The sequence below is a fragment of the Piliocolobus tephrosceles genome, chromosome 7 (assembly GCF_002776525.5).
Source record: "Piliocolobus tephrosceles isolate RC106 chromosome 7, ASM277652v3, whole genome shotgun sequence".
Classification (NCBI taxonomy): domain Eukaryota; kingdom Metazoa; phylum Chordata; class Mammalia; order Primates; family Cercopithecidae; genus Piliocolobus; species Piliocolobus tephrosceles.
In genome coordinates, this window is record NC_045440.1 from 770,731 (window position 1) to 790,355 (window position 19,625).

The 19,625-nt window shown below is 38.8% G+C and overlaps 1 protein-coding gene across 1 annotated transcript in view; it reads right to left on the reverse strand.

The window, feature by feature from the left end:
- Window positions 1–2,847: 2,847 nt before the first annotated feature.
- Window positions 2,848–19,625, reverse strand: part of MTMR9 (myotubularin related protein 9) — a 40,742-nt gene continuing 23,964 nt past the window's right edge. The window contains exons 6-10 of the mRNA XM_023225279.2: window positions 18,591–18,752; window positions 12,969–13,110; window positions 11,113–11,333; window positions 8,170–8,321; window positions 2,848–5,406 (exon numbers count right to left, since the gene is read on the reverse strand). Coding sequence (XP_023081047.2) covers window positions 5,243–5,406; window positions 8,170–8,321; window positions 11,113–11,333; window positions 12,969–13,110; window positions 18,591–18,752 — 841 coding nt within the window. The 3' untranslated portion in view covers window positions 2,848–5,242. The remainder of the gene's footprint in view (window positions 5,407–8,169; window positions 8,322–11,112; window positions 11,334–12,968; window positions 13,111–18,590; window positions 18,753–19,625) is intronic.

The following is a 19,625-nucleotide window of genomic DNA, read 5'->3' on the forward strand; positions in this document are numbered from 1 at the left end:
GAAAATGTTACCAATCATTCAATCTAGGTGAACAATCATTAAATCTAGGAACAACCTAGGGAGATCAGTGTACCATTTTGCAACCTTTTTGCAGATCTCAATTTTTTCAAAATGTAAGGTAAAAAATATATAGCAGATTTAATTGAAACACCATCCAAACCTTCACCAGTATTTGAAAAAACTTAAAGTAAGCCCACAGGTTTAATTTATTAGCACTTAAATATATTCAAATTTTATTACTATTGTCTATAGAAATTTAACATTAGCCATCTGTGCAATTGTCCTCTGAGGCAGAGGAACACCATACACAAATATCACACACTAAGAACAGTACCACATTTGACAAGACTGTTTCTTGATTCAGTAAACCAAGCTTGACAAACTGGCCAACCCAAGGTGAATGATTACAGTTATAGGATATAGGTGAAATTATCACTTAGTGAATATTATAAACAATATTAAAACGTTACACAGACTTACAAAAGTTCAGCTTTTTTTTTTTCCCCTAAGACTATATGTATATATATGTGTGTGAGTAGACAGGTTCACAATATAGAAACCTATACCTTACAGCACTCTTGAGGTTTTAGCAAGGCATACATTTTATAGACACATTTGCCATACAGTGCAATTTTACTGTGTAAGCCATGAATAATAGTGCACTTAAATCCAAGAGTCACATTCAAATATATCAAGAGAACAATCCAAATACCCGGCTATTGAAGAAATACACATTCTTTGTTTTTATAAACTAAGTTCTGCAAGTACAACATGTTTTTGTGTAGATGGTATTAGATCAATAAGGTTTTAAACAATGAGATTTAGGGTGTATTCTGTAGAATAATTCACCTCTCCGAAGATAACGTGCATTGTAAACGTGTTGGCCAGACATACACAGGCAGCGCTGTACAACTCAGTTTTATTACAAATCACAAATATAGTTAATTAATCCTTAGACCTGCAGACGGTTAAAGAGAATGGCTCTAGAAGTCAGTAAATTCTCATCAGAATTACTCTGCAGGACAATGTAGTGTTTACAGTGAGCCTCAATATCTTCCACTAAATTGGGCACAAACTACTGTTCCACAGTGTAGTTCAAGAGCTAGGACATTAAGTTTCTTAAAAAGGATTTAGATAACAAGTTTAGACATTCTAATACCCAGTCCTAGAATTTCAGAGGGTCTCTTCTGGGACTACTGGTTTAAAGGAAGATGCTGTGGACAGTGGATTATAAAGACCAAGCAAAGGTAGAAGCAATTTTATTCAAGAAAATAAAGAAAACTGATACTATAAGAAAGTTATAGTATCAGTATATATTTTATCACCTAAGAATAAATGTAAATGGAGAAATGAGTCTTTTAATGTTCTTTAAGATGATGGGCAACATAAAAATACTATGTGGTAATAACTTAGAATACTAGGTCTGGAGGAGGAGAACAGGCCCAGCCCATGTGAAAGAACAAGCAGTAGCTAATCTATGTAGTCTTGAGGTATAGTATAAGCCTGGGAAGTTCTCTGAACCTCTTCAGTTCTGAAGGTTGCTCAATTAAAACAACAACAACAACAACAACACTTTATCAAATGTACTGAATGACTTCATTCTCTGATAAATGTTAAAGCCTCCAGAACAGAGGATCAACTATCGTAACTATTGCCCATTTTTGGTCCAGGAAATACCCTTCTGATAAAGAGTGCTCATAAAACGCTTGTGTCGTTTTCATTGATTCTATCTAGAAGTGGGCAAATACCAAAACCTTTATCCCAGAGTAAGGTCTGATAATAAGTGAACCTGATGACCTACTTTAGACTGACAATTCAAACAGCTATTCCTGAAACCAGACAACTACAAGAGTTATGCCTTTAAGCAGATTTTTCAAAGTGCAACTAAACGTTATTCCTGTTTTTCACTTGAGGAGACTAAATTATGGTCAAATCTTTTCCATGATACTGATTTTTCATTTAACATAAACCAAATACTGACTGATTCAAAGAATAAAATGCCACGAAATTTCATCCTTTAAAACAAAAAGCAATAAAATCCCATCTCTAAATCAGGTCTCAAAGTTCAAAGAAATGTTTTAAAATCCCCCATATGGGATTTGACATGAATGTCTATCATTGTCCCCCCAAGTCTTCTCAAAAATCACTTTAAAATCTTGCTTTGAGACCCTAAGTTTTCTTGGAAATAAAATACATTTATAGAGTTTTAAACCTACTGAATTTTACTATTTCTGCTTGCTTTCTTCCCATTTAATAAAATAAAAATAAAAATTTTTGACCAAACAAATATTTATTGAAAGGTCCTGCCACCAAAAAAGTTTCAGGTTTTTAAAAATATATAATCAACCAACAATGTTCTTCTGATTAAAAAGAAAAGTATTTATTTAAATCTGAGGATCCTTATATGTTCGATAAGAGGATTATGATGATCCTTTGTATTTTAAAAATATTCTTTGCGGGGCCTACTTTATGTATCTCCCATATAAAAACCAGCTTTCACTCCACATGAATAGAAAAGATGCTGAATACGCAGGAATCTGATGATTTCTCACGTGATTATTACTGGCTCCTCCGGGGCAATCCACTTGCTCACTCATTCTGCCACCGTTCTCTTCATTCAAGTGTTTAATGCCACATCTACCAAAGGCAACTCTCCAATGCAACGTTTAACAAGTGTCTTCTCAGGAGTGTATCCATGTCATTTATTCTTCTCATCCAAGAAAGGACGAACTTAACAGTACTACTAAAAACCTCTTCAAATTATATTGATAATGGACTTATTTTTGACAGCTTTTGGCTTTGGGAAAACTCAAATATTTGGATTACCAAATAATACTTTTGAACATACACTGATACCAAAGTTGATTTTTACAACCTGTAAACAGATGTTTGGACAATTCCTAGTTGTACATTAATACTAAAATGCAAACTTGCCAAAACAGTATAGATTGTTGTCTCGGTAAGACAGCACAAACGAAATGCGAATACCGTGCTATGACTGTACTCTGGCTCGCACAGCAAATGTGCATCAGGAAGACGGGTCTACCTTGATGGTACATCATCTCTCCATGACCAGGCCTAATACAAACTCCCTTGCAAGTTTCTACCCATGGAAGCCCTATGGCTGATCAACAGAAGCAGTGGGAGTCACTTCTGGCTTTTTCTTTACTTAGAGACAGGGTCTCACTCTGTTGCTCAGGCTGGAGTGGCCTCCTGCGATCATAGCTCACTCAGCCTCAACCTCCTAGGCTCAAGGGATCCTTCTGCCTCAGCTTCCCTAGTGGCTGGGACTATAGGCACACACCACCACACCAGGCTAATGGGAGTCACTTCTAAAGAAAACCTCTAGATGGTTTTCCTTATACACCTGTTAGCTGAGAAGAAAAGGTTCCTTCATATACAATCTTGAGACAAAAAGAGAAGAAAACAAAAAGGTCAGCTGTATTAACAGGCATATCAAGCAATTTTGAGGGACCACAAAAGAGTGAGGGCTGTTTCTTTCTTTCCTTTTTTTTTTTTACAAAACTAAGATGGACATTCCACACAACGCAGAGCTATGAGAACATCTCTTATGCTCCTTGCCATGGGATTTTAAAGCCCCAAGGTTCATAACTACAGCAAAGAAAGTAAGTCAAAAATAAACTAAGCTTAAAGAAGGCGGCAGGCAAATTTTCCCAAAGAGACTGTGGGCTGCTGAGTAGCCTTTGCTACAAGGCTGAGGAAGCAGAAAAAAGATGAAACTTGGGCAACTGGTGATGAAAAGTATTTGCCATTTTCAAAGGCTTCTCAGTGTGGCCATAGATTTTGCCAGTCGATTTTTAAAAAACAATATTTTTAGCTCAACACACAGCTCTAAAGCAGAGTGCAGTGTAGTGTGTTCTCTTCTAAATGGTTACATACAGATGGTATGGAAATAGTTTTAAAGATTACTCATAAACTATCCTTTTAAAGAAAAACTAGAATTGGTCGTATTTGTTAAAATGAACAATGTCACCAAACAGAAGTGTAGGTGGGAAATACTGAACCACAAACATGTGGAGTTGCAGGCATAGACTAGCAGAGCGTGAATGCAGCCATCACTGTTTCTACAACACTGAAACACTCAAATATGTTTCTGAGGCTTCAAACACAGAGCTATCTTATATTCATAAATTTCCCCCTCCACTTAAGTTGTATTTGCCTAACGCATAATGGACAAATCAATAGAGCCAAAATAAATTTGCAAAAGGCTCAGGTCAACGTGAAAATTTTCACCTTGGTATTAGTAAACTCTTAGAATACTTACAAATTAAAAAAAAAAACCACACACAATAAAACGCACATACGCATACAAACCAGTACAATAAGAACTTTAGACAAGGGCGGTGCATCTCTGGTTTAAGAAAACCGTATTTGTACCTTGATTATAACAAATTAACTCTATTCTAGATGATGGTTTAATTTTACAACCAGCATTTGATACACATTGTATATGTATGGTCCAAACCTGAAAACCAATTCAACAGTAACAGTTCTCAATCAGTAACAAATTCCTTCTTTAATTCTATATTGCACATACTTTTAGTGTCTACGTTAAAATAAATTTAACTCTTCTTAATGTAAATATCAGAGGACCATACCTGTTGCCCTTGTAGAAATAATTTACCTTGAATAACAGATTTTCCTTTCTTGACAAACAAGAATGAGGATAGATTCAGCTTTGTTAGTCCAAAACTATTTTAAAGCAAATGGCTATTTTATGTGAAAGACACTGGAAATGGCTTGTTCAACACAAAATCCTTGGTTTATCAATTGCTGCCATTTTGAAAAACATTTCTATGGTAAGAGTGTTTAAAAGTCTGACCTTTTTTTTTTAAACCACCAAATAGTCCCTAGAGAGATTACTTGTCTCCTTGACTGCTGTGGAATGCTGTTTGGAGAGTGGACACAGAGGAAAAGCTTTGGATAAAATGGCATGAAACACAAACGGCATTAAATAGGTCATCTATTTCACATAAAAATAAAATGACTAGCACCTCCTCCCGGCTCCCAAAGTGACAGGGCCTAACAGGCCACATGAAACGTGAGTTATGATAGTAACTTTCATTATTCATACAGTATTGAGAAATCCATTACATTAGAGGGGTCCCACGTCTAAAGCCTTCACTTCAAGGCTACTGTGTAAAAGTGAACTGAAGGGCACAAGGAGAGAACGGCAGACACAGGCCCAGGAAGGTCCTTGCAAACGGTGCGAGGAGACCTTTCAGGGACTCTCTTGCATCCCGTCCTCTGTTTCCAGTTCTGCCAACTGCCTTCTAAGGATATTGACTTTTGCTTGTAATTCCTTATTATATTCAATGATGTTAACCATTTCTTCATATGCTTCATCCAAATACTTAGAGGACCTATTCCAACGCAGGAAAATGCCTATTGAATCCAGGAATGGAAAACAGAAGGAAGAAAGGTATAAACACTGGATTAAAATTATATTTGTGGATAAGATGTAATTTATGTATTATACATTCTTTTTTCTTTTGTTGCCACAACTCACACCTGTGTTTTATTATAATCTAAAATACACAGGAATCTTGAGGTACTGAAAAGGATGCAACTGAATACAGTATCTGAAAAGTCACTACTTGCATGTACATGCTGATTCTTCAGAAATATCCCCCAAAATTATCAAATAGATCCAAACACCATTCTATGATATATTCAGGAAAACAAGATGATAATTTACAATGTCATCAACTTTCCAATTTCACAATATAAATCATTTATAATTATAGAATTTTGCTCAGACATGTACGATCCCTTAAATGTGTGAAAACATTTTCACCAGAAAAGTGACAACTACGGTAAAAGCAGAACCACATATGTTGTTATTTGAAAGCTGAACTGTAGTCCATGCGCTCACATGCCTCTCTCCCTGTTACGTGAGAGGCAATCTTTCAATTCTGCAGGCAATTGCTTCTTTCCCCAAATAATAATAATTATCCTTTTATTATGAACCAAAAGGAAATATTTTCTCCTCTCCATAGGCCTATGTTAACTGTATCACACCAAAACAATGCCTTACAGATATTCAAGGAAGGAGGCATGAAAATCTTCCAGGCTGCACCCGCCAGTTGGCAAGTTCACAAAGGTTTTATGATTCATTAAAACACTCTCTACAAACCAAACTGCCTGGGTCCTAATGGGCCCTTCTAGGCAGGTCCCAATGTCAGGCTCTATCAGAAAGGGAAAGCAGAACCACAGTGTAAAGCCTGACCCGCCCATGTTGATTCTTCTAATTCAGGAATTACTAAATATTAATGGTTAGCTGTGATGTAAATGTAAACAGCAGAGAGACATTTTAAGGCCGAAGAGCAGTCTCATCCAATATATTTGCCTACCATAGGATTTTACCCAATAGAGAGCTTCTTTCTCCCAGCTCTAGGTTGAGGAGCATGAAACACATACTGAAACTCTGGCATGGCAGGACTTAATCCACAGAACAAGGATTTCATCCCACTACTTATCTCTAAGCTCCACAAGGAGGTTTGGTACAAAGCAATTGAATCATCCTTCAGGCCACCCAGCTCCCAACAGGGGTTTTCTCCCGAACAGCTATGCTCATTTCAGTTATTAAACATGACAGTGGCTTTTAGATACATTGTCCCAGAAGTCCTAAACAGGAAGAATACTGTAACCTCTCAGTTAAGAGATCACAAACCCTGTACTGTGACTGTGACAACAATCACGAAAGTAAGCAAAGAGAAGTTCTGAGCAGTCACCATCCCTTCACAAATCAAAGCACTAAAGCTCACACCCAGAACCTCAAGACCATCTAAGGCCATTTCCCCACAATGCTAACTAGGGGACGCTTCGATAGATAAGATTAGAAGCATGAACTGAGGGGGAAGGAAGCCACTAATGACAGATAAGCCAAGAGGAACTAGATGTGACAGCTGACATCCAGAGAAGAGACAGAAACTGACTTGGTCTCAGACTGAGAGGACAAAGCATCTGAGACCCCTTTCCACAAAGGGCAAATAGTTTTCCACACATGAATTGCCTTTGAGAGTATAACATACTAGAACATGGTGTAACAATTGGCATTAATGGTAATTCGGTTTAATTTACCAAACAGCTACCATTCTTGTTACGTATACTTTATGCTGTTAAATATAAACATGAATAAATATGTGCTTATTATCTTCAAACTAATTTTAAAAAATTAAATGTTATTTTAGAGTCTTTGTTTAATGAAAAACTATATAGTTTATTTTGGTTATTTTTATTTTTATTTTTTTGAGAAAGTCTTGCTGTGTTACCCTGGCTAGAGTGCAGTGGTGTCATCTCTGCTCACTGCAACCTCTGCCTCCCAGATTCAAGTGATTCTCCTGCCTCAGCCTCCAGAAGTAGCTGGAACTACGGACCTGCACCACCCAATCAGCCTGGCTAATTTTTGTATTTTTAGTAGAGACGGGGTTTCACCATGTTGGCCAGGCTGGTCTTAAACTTCTGACCTCAAGTGATATACTCACCTCACCCTCCCAATGTGCTGAGATTATAGGTGTGAGCCACCACACCTGGCCAGATTTTGGTTATTTTTTAATTAACAAGCTTCAATACTTACGGGGCTAAGCTTCAGTAGTTGGAAAAATCCGTGTATATAAAAAAATCTACTTTAGACAAAGATTTAAAAATGAAGCATATAGTCCCATAAGAACAGTGAAATATCTGTGTTACTGCATTCATGGTATTTTGTACCCATTTATAGAAACTTACTGGAATGCCCAGCCATGTAACTCTTTAATACCATTTAACACATGAACCTATCCTAATGGCTGCTTAATTAAGGGACAGAAACCCTCCCTGAGGAGCTTACAATTTATTCACGTCCCAACTACCTACCAACTCTCTTAGGCAAAGAGTAATATACTTTCTTATCTAGAAAAAATATCCAACATAAACAGCAACGTAAAGAAACACTGTTAATTTCTCAATGGGAACTGAAAACAAAAAAAGTGTGGCTAGCTAACTGATTTGAAAGACAGAACCATGCCCACATTGAGAATGACAATTCACACAGGTCTGAGGGCCACGTCCAGCTCCCCATCTTCATACATCACCAACAGCACACACCCACAGGAAGCCGCGTGGACACCTGACCGTTAGGAAGTTTGCAAAGGAGGCGCGGTTTACCTTCCCACAGTGGGAGACTCTGCGGAGCAACTGAAGGCCAGATGACAAGGTTGTTGGCTTCGAAGAGGGGGTTGGTGAATTGACTCAGCTCCCCGGGCTGATTGACCCAGGACCACAACGACATTGTCTTCTGCTGTAGCTTCAACTTACACCTGCTCAAGAAAGAACACTGCCATTAAAGTAATTAATTTATAACCATCATTATTAAGTGCTCCTCTTACTAGGACGATTTCTTCTCAGTATGGAAGAAGATAGAACATAAGACTTTTAGTAGAGAAACAAAATGTTGAGAAATAAATAGATTTGTCAAAATGCTCAATCGGCATTAGAACTCTCAACAACAACAAGACAAAGAGTATTTTACAGGCTTCCAAGAAGCTGGCAGGAGGATAAAAACACAGTCTGGTCACATCAGGTTTGGTGTTAAACCTTAACCCAGAGAACATGACCATACACAAAAGTCCTCTGTTGTAGTTGGTATTCTATTTTAATTAAAAATAGCTCAGTATAAAAAAAACTAACCTTTTTGTTTCTGAGAAGCCTACAATATAAACACAAAAATTATACACTTTTTGACATTTATGTCCTATTTATTTTTATAGTTTCCGTAAGAAAGGGCTTGTTGTGCAGACACAAACAGGACAGCTTACAAATATGAATGCCTGAAAGACCCCAGGGTCTTTATTATTTACATTGTTTGATAACCACTCTCTAATTTTTTTTTTGATTTTTAAATTTAATTTTTCCGTAAGTTATTGGGGAACAGGTGGTATTTGGTTACATGAGTAAGTTCTGTAGTGGTGATCTGTGAGATTCTGGTATACCCATCACCTGAGCAGTATACACTGAACCCTATCTGTAGTCTTTTATCCCTCGTCCCCCTTCCATTACCTCCCCCATGACCCCAAAGTCCACTGTATCCTTCTTATGCCCATATTAATATTAAAAATGGAGGTTGGGTCAAATTTTAAACAAAACTTAAAATTTTTTAGAGACTTAGCTTTTAGGGAAAATAAATTACATGTACATAAAATACAGATTGTCAAAGATGAAAAATCATGTGAATCTTGATGTAAATACATATTTAATCTATATCCACATACAATGAATAGGATTCATAATAATTCTAAAACTCTGGAACACCCTTTATCATGTAATAAACTGTCAGAGAAGGATTAACAGTTGATTGGCATGTTTTAGAAAAAAATACATTTTAACACAGATTGAAAGACAGCCTGTGGCAAACCTTACATCAACCAAAAAGATAATACATTCAATTCTCATAAGAATTCCTTTAAATTGAAATTTTATTATGAAGTCACTTTTGTCTCTGAAACCACATTATTTATGAGCTATGTGCAACTTAGTGCATTCTTTTTGAGCAAGCAATAAAAATAATCCACATAATCAAAGAGCCTATGTGGCACTGGACCTTCACCGCTGGGATGGCATGTCCCACGCTCCGTTCCCAGGAACCAGGGATGACAAGCACAGGACATTCTTGTATCCACTGCCTCCAGCCCTGTGCCCCCTGCCCATGGCCGGCCAACCACTGAAGTTGTTCTGGCTGAGCCTGACACCACTTCAGAATCCTTCCCATTCAGCATTGCTGGCAGCCTCTACCAACCGGGAAGCAGAATGGGAATCTATTTTGATCCCTTCTTGAAAGCTAGTCCTGAGGATATTAACAGGTACAACACCAAAAAAAATTCATCATCAAACACATTTCTTAAATGTTGAATTAAAGTTATATACACTGCTTTACTGAAGGGTGTCTTAAAGCCTTTAATGATTATGTGTTTGTGACCCTCTAAGCAGAGACGATATTATGCACATTGTCCAAACTTCCTTGGCTACAGAAATTGCCAATCCCTCCTGTCCCTCCCTGCCAGAGTACAGTACAGTGCTAAGCAGTACCAGAGTACAGGGCTAAGCAGCACATGCTTTAGAAAACGGTGGCTGCCAGTAATGAGGCAAGGAAGCCTGGTGATGGTACCTAAAGAGATCACCAGGCAACCTCCCTGAAGAATCATTCTGATGTCAATCTTCTAAATGAAACTATACACTTGATGGTGCCCAGGCTGGGAGGTGAGTTTGTTACTCTGGGCCTGAGGACAGTTTCTAGGTGTAACAAAGTCTAGAGCAAGAGGGGGGAGACCTGTAATCTAGGCCAGGGATCCCCAAACCCCAGGCCATGGACCAGTAAGGGTCCGTGGCCTGTTAGGAACTGGCCACACAGCAGGAGATGAGTGGCAGGTGAGCGCGTATTGCCACCTCCTGTCAGATCAGCAGCAGCATTAGATTCTCACAGGAGTGCAAACCCTACTGTGAGCCACATATGTCGGGGATCTAGGGTGTGCCTTTATGAGAATTCTCCTTATGAGAATCTAATGCCTGATGATCTGAGGTGGAACAGTTTCACCCCAAAACCATCACCAATCCTGCCACCACCCAATCCACAGAAAAGTTGTCTTCCACGAAACCGGTCCCTGGTGCCAAAATGGTTGGGGATCACTGATCTAGGCCGCACTTTTGATGACCAACTGGCTGTACGTCCTGGGAAAAGTCACTTAACTTCTCTGGATCTTACTTTCTTAATAAAATTAGAGGGAAGAGCTAAATTATAAATTAAAGTTTTTTCCACATGTAAGATGCTATGATCCTATGTCAAGAAATTAACATTTAAAATGGTTGCCCCTTAATTCATGTATGGACTAATTTTAATCTAACAGAACAAAGTCTAGGACATGCTCTCACCTAGCATGAGATTGTCTCATAATAAGAATATACCTCAGGTCATTTAACTTATAATTAACTGTAGCCCTAGATTTGGCTCTAATTTTAACATAGAGCCAAATCGTGGTCTCCTAGGAGATTTTGGCTACTTAGAAAGTAGCCAAAACAAGGGAAAAGGAAAGGTCCCCATGTGAGCAGTGTACTCACCTTTCACTTTCATTGTTGCCCAGAAATGTTCCAAACTGTGAAGCATAAGCATGCTCAAAGAGCATGATGAGGAAATTCTCATTAAATTCAAAAGAACAGGGAAACTGACGAAGGATCTGCCACACGCAGTCCAAGAAGAGAAGAAACACAGGAGCCTCCCACTTCTGCTTGGTGTTACAGTAGGCTGACTGTGCACAGCGCTGCTGGAACGGGTGACCAGCCTGGGGGAAGATGGAGGCGTGACAGTCATATCCTGGTGAGATCACATGACAGAGCATTCTACTGACACCACTACACACAATCACAGAACCGACACCAGTACACACAATTACAGTGACACTCCTAGTACCTGGAACATCATATAATTAGGGTAGCTGTTGTACAGATTAATGATTTCTTGGTATAAAATAAATAGTTGCAGCAACTAAGGAAAAAGACACACTTCCAAATCCTTAATGAGGCTGTGCAGCTAAGGTGTGACCACAGGAACTGCATTGCCCTTGGAATATCCTATGGAAGAATAACGAACTTAAGTAATAATAAACTTACAAAATAAACCTTTCTAGGTCTACAAAATCTGGAGCAAAGTCAAAGAACATAAGCTCTCAGTACAAACAAAGAAGAATCATCACCTCTATCTAACGCTGTAGATTGTCTTGTACACTATACAAACCTCACCCTAAGTGGAGACAGATATGGAACTCTGATCAACTTTATAACGTCAGCTCTGACAGTAAATCTCTAATTATATATGAAAAGTTATTGTGTTGAAAGATCTTTATGAGTACTTTTCTACTGGAGATAAAGCTGTCCTTAATTACCCTCTTCTCCCAGAAAGAATGGCATGGGTCTGCCACCTACTGACCAAAGTAAATTTAAGACTCATTTGACTGTCTTGTTCAGAACCCAAATACTGACCTTAACACAAATCATACTCTGCTGGGAATTTCACAGATCTGCTTTGTCTCTGGGTCCTTCTGCTACTGTATGTGACAAAGGTAATGCCACAGAAATTTTACAGTGGTTCACAGAATTTTGATAGCCATTAAAATAACATATAAATAAGTCAGTCATACTCATTTGCCTGTCTACCATGCATCATGAGGAATATAGCTCAATAGACTTACGTCAAATATGGAGCATAAACTTAGGATGGTCTGACTTAAACAGAGGTAAGGTCAGTTGTCAGGCAGGGTGGACATGGTGTACGTAACAACATTAGTACATAATAAATGTGAACTGTAACCAGAGGGCAAGATATTCTTTTTGCCAGAAAAATGTCTGCTTTCAAGATATGTAAGCATTTGTGTTCAAATACAATTATTTACCAGGTTACACAGTAAAAGTATATTCAAAAGCAGTCTCTGTGGAGGATACCAACCCCCGTTATGAAGGAGACCTTTATTTTGGTGACCATCCAACATGACACGATTCAGTTTTATCTGTGAAGGAAGCTTCACAGGGTGGAGCAGCATGAGCAAAAGGCAGAAGGGGCTAAAGCGCTTTCCTTGCAACTACAGGCCCCACTCCCCATTCCCCGACTGCTTGTGTCTTTGCTCCGTCAAGACCCAGCTTCTGGGAGACCGCACTACGCTTCCCATTCTTTGTGTTTCTCCTGTAGGTGACAAAGCACAGCCAACAAGAGTTTGCCAAGTGAAGGAAGGGTCAAGTGAGGAATACAGGCAAAGAGACATCCAGAAACGAGGAGAAGACAGATTAACTGGCCTGCAGGAAATTAAACATACCATTTAGAAATTTTAATCAATCAAAAGTTCACACATTATGTCAGCTACCACACAAACCAGGATCACAGCATCAATGAGCAGTTCCTCTGTGAAGCAAACGGCTCTTCTCACCTGCAGCCACTCTCTTTCAATCAGGGCCTCAAAACCACGGATGGTCCTGCTTCTTGGCTCCAAGATGATCTGGGCCAGGGAGGTCACCTGGAGTGTGGAATCAGTTCCTTCTGTTCCATGAATCAGTATTGATGCTCCTTCCCTGATAGGAAAATCAGGGAAGAGTACAAATGGGAAATGCCCGACATGGTCAATGAACTCCGTTAATAACAAGCGTTTATTGAGCACAACATTTTAGTCTACTGAGTTCGGTCTATTCAGTGTATTGAGCACAACATTCTGCTCTGACTTGTAGAGTTCAGAAGCTAAATCTAAGGCACACGATAGATAAGTTTCTCTTGGGAAAAAGTACGACTATAATGAATCCCAAATTTCACATGGCAAGACCTCTTTAAGTTGTAACGAATTTCACAGAACCTTTCAGCTGAATTTTTCTTTCCCTTTACAAAACCAAAAAGCAGTTCTTACCACAGAAGGCATTTACCCTTTCCACTTTAATCATTGGTTAAAGCCTCTTCTCATCAAACGTACAGACACACACTAAAATTATTTTTCTGACTTTGACTCTACCTTTCCACCATCAGCTGACTTATAAGGATACCTTCAGAAACTAATTCAATCTGGAAAATGAGACGTAGACCACACTTTGAGAAACATGACAACAAGAAAAAAACATACATAAAATTGTCAATCTAGAAAGTCAGTGGTAAAGATACCACTGCATCATGAGACTCATAAGTGTCTGGAACCCCGTTATTCTAAAGAGAATGAAAGAAAACACCAAAACTAAATTTACTACATCTTCTCCCCTCCCCTTCTTCCACTCTTTCTGTTGAAACAATGAAGGAAACTTTGGAAAAATAAAAACCACCACCTTCACACAAAAGCTTCGGGTTTGGTTACTACTGTCAGTTTTTACCCATGTACATACATACTACACACAGATTTAATAAGAGGCAATTTCCTCTATTCTCACTCTTATTCTACACTCGTAGCCTTCCATGTTTGTACGTCATCTTCAGAACTAGGATATTAACAGTGGCAGGCACAGCTCACTCATGGAGCTTCCCTCGGTTGCTCTTCATAGATACTGCATTTTGCACAAATGGAAGGTTTGCAGCTATCCTGTGTCAAGCAAGTATGTTGGCACCCATTTTCCAACAGCATGTTTTACTTTGTGTCTCTGTCTCATTTTGGTAATTCTCACAATATTTCAAAATTTTTCATTATTATTACAACTGTTACGGTGATCTGTGATCAGTGATCTTTGATGTTACTACTGCAAGTTTTGGGGGTATCACGAACCACGTCCATATAAGACAGTGAACTTAATCGACAAATGCTGTGTGTGCTCTCACTGCTCCACTAACCACCTGTTCCTTTGACTCTCTCTTTAGGGAGACTCTCTATTCCCGGAATCACAACAATATTGATATTAGGCCGGCCAATTAATAACCCTACAATGGCCTGTAAGTGTTCAAATGAAAGGAAGAGTAGCATGTCTCATTTTAGATTAAAAGCTAGAAATGATTAAGCTAAGTGAGGAAGGCATGTTAAAAGCTGAGACAGGCCAAAAGCTGGGCCGCCTGCTCTAGTTAACCAAGCTGCGAATGCAAAGGAAAAGTTCTTGATGGAAATTAAAAGTGCTTCTCATAACACATAAATGATACAGTGACACAGCCTTACTGCTCAAATGGAGAAAGTCTGAGTGCTCTGGATAGAAGATCAAACCAGCTGCAATATTCCCTTAAGCCAAAGCCTAACCCAGAGCAAGGTCTTCACTCTCCTCCATTCTACAAAGTTCTATGAAGCCTGAGAGAGGTGAGGAAGCTGTAGAAGAAAAGTTGGAAACTAGTAGAGGCTGGTTCATGGGGTTTAAGGAAAGAAGCCACCTCCCTATAACATACAAGTGCAAGGCGAAGCAGCAAGTGCTGCAGGCAGAAGCTGTAGCGAGTTACCCAGATCTAGCGAAGACCATTGATAAAGGCAGCTCCACTAAACAATGGACTTTCAGTGTAGATGAAATGGCCTTATATTGGAAGAAGATGCCATCTAGAACTTTCATAGCTAGAGAGGAACAATCAGTGCCTGCTTTCAAAGGACAGGTTAACTCTCGTTAGGGAAAAAATGCAGCTGGTGACTTTAAGCTGAAGTCAGTGATCATTTGCAATTTTGAAAATCCTAGAGGCCCTAAGGGTTATGCTAAATCTACTCTGCCTGTGCTCTATAAATGGAACAATGAATCCTGGATGACAGCACGCCTGTTTACAGCATGGTTTACTGAATAGTTTAAGTCCACTGTTGAGACCTACTGCTCAAAAGAAAAGATTCCTTTCAAAACATCACTGCTCATTGACAGTGCACCTGGTCACTTAAGAGCTCTGATGGAGAGGTACAAGGAGATGAATGTTGCCTTTATGCCTGCTAAAACAACGTCTATTCTGCAGGCCATGGATCAAAGGGTAATTTCAACTTTCAAGTTTTATTTTAAGGCCATAGCTGCCCTAGCTAGTGATTCCTCCGATGGTTCTGGACAAAGTAAATGGAAAACTTTCTGTAAAGAATTCACATTTCTAGATGCCATTAAAAACATCTGTGATTCACGGGAGGAGGTTAAAAACATCAACATCAACAGGATTTTGGAAAAAGTTGATTCCAGATCTCATGGATACTTTGAGGGTTATAAGACTTTACTGGAGAAGTCACTGCAGATAGCAAAAGAAACTAGAAATAGCAAAAGAACTAGAATTAGAAGTGGAACCTGAAGGTGGGGCATAGTGGCTCGTGCCTGTAACCCCAGTACTTAGGGAGATCAAGGCAGGAGGATTGCTTGAAGCCAGGAGTTTGAGGTTACAGTGAGCTATGACTGTGCCACTGTACTCCAGCTTGGGTGACAGAGGGAAAGACTGTCTCTAAAAGAGAAAAAAAAAAAAAAAAAAAGGCTGAGTGGGGTGGGTCACACCTGTAATCTCAGCACTTTGTGAGGCTGAGGCTGGAGGATTGTTTGAGCTCAGGAGTTTGAGACCAGACTGGGCAATAAACAGAGACCACATCTCTACTAAAAACTGAAAAAAAAAAAAAATTAGCTGAGCGGGGTGGTGTACACCAGTAGTCCTGGCTATTTGGGAGGCTGAGGTGGGAGGATCATTTGAGCCCAGGAGTTCTAGGCTGCGGTGCACCGTGATCCTGCCACTACACTCCAGCCTGGGTGACAGAGCAAGGCCCTGTCTCCTAAATAAATAAATAAATAAATAAATAAATAAATAATTAGGAGCCTGAAGATTCGACTGAGTTGCTGCAATTTCATGATAAAACTTGAAAGAATAAGGAGTTGCTTCTTATGGATGAGCAAGAAAAGTAGTATCCTGAGATGGAATCTACTCCTGGTAAAGATGCTGTGAATATTGTTGAAATGACAAAAAAAAAAAAAAAAGATTTGGAGTACCACATCAACTTAGGTGACAAAGCAGTGGCAGCATTTGAGAAAACTGACTCTAATTTTGCAAGTTCTACTGTGGGTAAAATGCTATCAAACAGTATCACATGCTACAGAGAAATCTTTCATGAAAGCAAGAGTCAATTAACGTGGCAATCTCCATTGCTGTCTTGTCTAAGAAAGTACCACAGCCATCCAAAGCTTCAGTAACCACCACCCTGATCAGTCAGCAGCCATCAATGGGGAGGCAAGGCCCTCTCCCAGGGCCAATAACCTCAAATATTAATAAAGTATTTTTAAATTAAGGTATGTATATTGTTTTTTCTTTTTAGACATAATACTACTGCACAATTAACAGACTGCATTATAGTGTAAACATAACTTTATATGCACTAGAAAACCAAATATTAATAAGGAATGTGACTCACTTTATTGCGTGATTTGCTTTACTGTGGTTTTCTGGAACCAAACCCACAACATCTCCAAGGTGTGCCTGTGTGTAATATGCTATTAAGTGATGAACTGCAATTTACTTAATCCTATAGTTGGACATTTAGGTTATGCCAATTTTTGTTACACTGTAGATGATGTACTTAGCTTTTTGTCTTCTGTTGAATTCCTTCAGGGGTCTTAATTTAAAAGTAACAGATTCCTTGAAGTCACTTATGGTTAGGTTAACCCCATTCTCAGGATAAAACCTAATGACTAGCCTGAGGGGGGTGAGCATGTACTTTAAGGCTTCTGTGTATATTGCATATATACCTTAATCATCTGTGGGATATTCTGAATTCGATTCACTTAAAGTCTATTTTTATGTTTTCAGTAATTAATTATAAAGGCAAATTTGTATGGAGGTGAAAATAGTAGGCTAATATAGATCAGAAAAAGGGACCCAAACATGGCAAAATAAACCAAAACCCTGAATCTTCCCAAGAGTCTGGAAGCCTCTGTCTTTAAGGCAGCCAGCTCAAACGAAAGGAAGGTGGAGATCATGAGAACTGTTCTGCATTCTGCACTGAGGGGTGTCTTAATCTGTATCGTCGTGTTATTACAGATGCAAATTGAGACAATGCGGTGATAACTGTTTATTACAATTCCTGTTTCATAAGAAAACAGAAGCCTCTGTACTCATAATGTAAGGAGACATCTGGTAAACTTGGGTTAAAAAGAAACAAAACCCTCAGTATTAACAAAATTACTGTGTATTTGTTATTTCTCTGCCACAGAACCTTGGTAGCTAATTCCCCCAGTTTATTAGCTAAATGGGCTTCACCTAACGCCTAAAACAAAAAGAACAGGGATAGCCCGGCAATCTTGACCCCAAGGGACTCTACCTGTTCATGGTTCTGTTACCAACTTACCACATGATTTCAGCAACTCATTCTATTATGAACTTCTCTCTAACCATAACAAATTACGTATATATTTCCCTAATTTGGAAGCATCAATAAAACAAGTTAAAGTCTCAAAGAAAAGTGCCATCTAACCGTGTGGTGATAATACTTATACCTACCTATTGTTTCAGTGGAATCCCCTTCTTAGAAAGGGCATTCTAAGCTTCTGCAAGAATTTATGCCAATCCTTCTGCCTCTGTTCAAGTCTTCTGCCACAAGACTCAAGGATTAGCAGCCTTTAACTGAGTGGATAAACTAAAATCACTTCATACACTCAACATCACTACAATTAGGCGTTCTCAACTTGAGATCCAGATGTAATGCCACATATCAAGTAGTTTGAAATAAGATATCCCAGAGGTTAGAAAGGATCATTTTATTGTGTAGCAAAATTACATGTTTCCTTTTGCTGATATTTCAAAAGTAAGGAGGTAAGTTTGCTCCTCTAAGAAAAAATAAGAAAACTTCCTTTCATTCTATTTCACAGTTTAAGAAAAAAATTGGCAAATTCATGATTTAAGGATGTCATAGGAAAAAAAAAAGGTCCATTAGTACTTAAAAATTTGTGTCATGGAAGACATGTATATGTACATGGTTCATATCTATTAAACAAACATTATCTATTAAATGCCAGACTCTAAGCACACACCTCATCAATAATGGGGTGGTGTTGACTAGCCTACACAGTAATTTACTACAAACTTCCACATAATCTATAAACATATGTCTGGATAAACACAAAGTCTAGTTATCAGCGCACGTCCTGCTCAGGAATGCTGAAATGCACTTTACCTGTCGATGCACTGAGCCGCGAGGCAGGCAGCTGTCAGAATCTCTTTGATGTGAGTCAGCCAGTTAGAGGCCTCCAATTTACTGAGCCATCGGTCCATGTTATGTGTTTGGTCATTACAAGCTTCCACAAGTTTGATTAAGCTCTCCTGAAGAATGTGATACCTTTTAAAAATAAGAAAGCAAAAAATAACAAACCTAGAAAATAGAAAGATAAAGAAACCAAGCCAAAGACTCAGCCTCCAACATATCTAAGAGCAAAAGTAGTTCAAAGTACTATAAAAACATTTACCCTGCTATACAGTAATTTGAGGATTAAAGGTTGAAAAACTAATATTTAAATATTATTGTAAAGGCTTAAAATGCCTGCCATGGTAACCTATTCCTCATCTGAACAGATTAAACCTAGTTCACATACCTGGATTATCAGACTACAGGAGAGACCAGAGCCCTGTGTTTCGTGACAGGTCAGGAGACACAGCATCACTTACATTTGCAATCCTGTTCCCACCCATCTAACACTAGAGACCCAGTGCCATCAGCAGCCTTACCCAACCCAGTTCAATCCCACTGTTTTCTAGCTACAGCTCCCATTCACCTACCTAGAGACACATAAATCACTCTTTTACAGTGCAAACAAGAGACTATAGGTGGAGGAAGCTGTGCAAAAATAGGTCGATGCGGGGAGAAATTAAATCTCTAAAGTCTTTGACTTAGGAAAATATAAGTATATGTAGCAAATCTGTTCAGTGTAGCAACTGCTGATCTACATGCAGAGGAGCCGGCCTTGTGGTGAAGAGACCACAGGGCTGGCTTATAGAAAGAATGCTAATGACAGGGACTCCTGCAGGCCTCCAAGAGCATGGCTTTCGCTTATCAAACACAAGAGCTGGCTGTTCAAAAAGAAAGATAAAACTGACAAACCTTTAGCTAAAGGTTCTTTCACTAAAAACAGAGAGAAAAACAATGCAAATACAATTAGAAATGAAAGATGAGATATTACAACTGATATCACAGAAATACAAGGGATCATAAGAG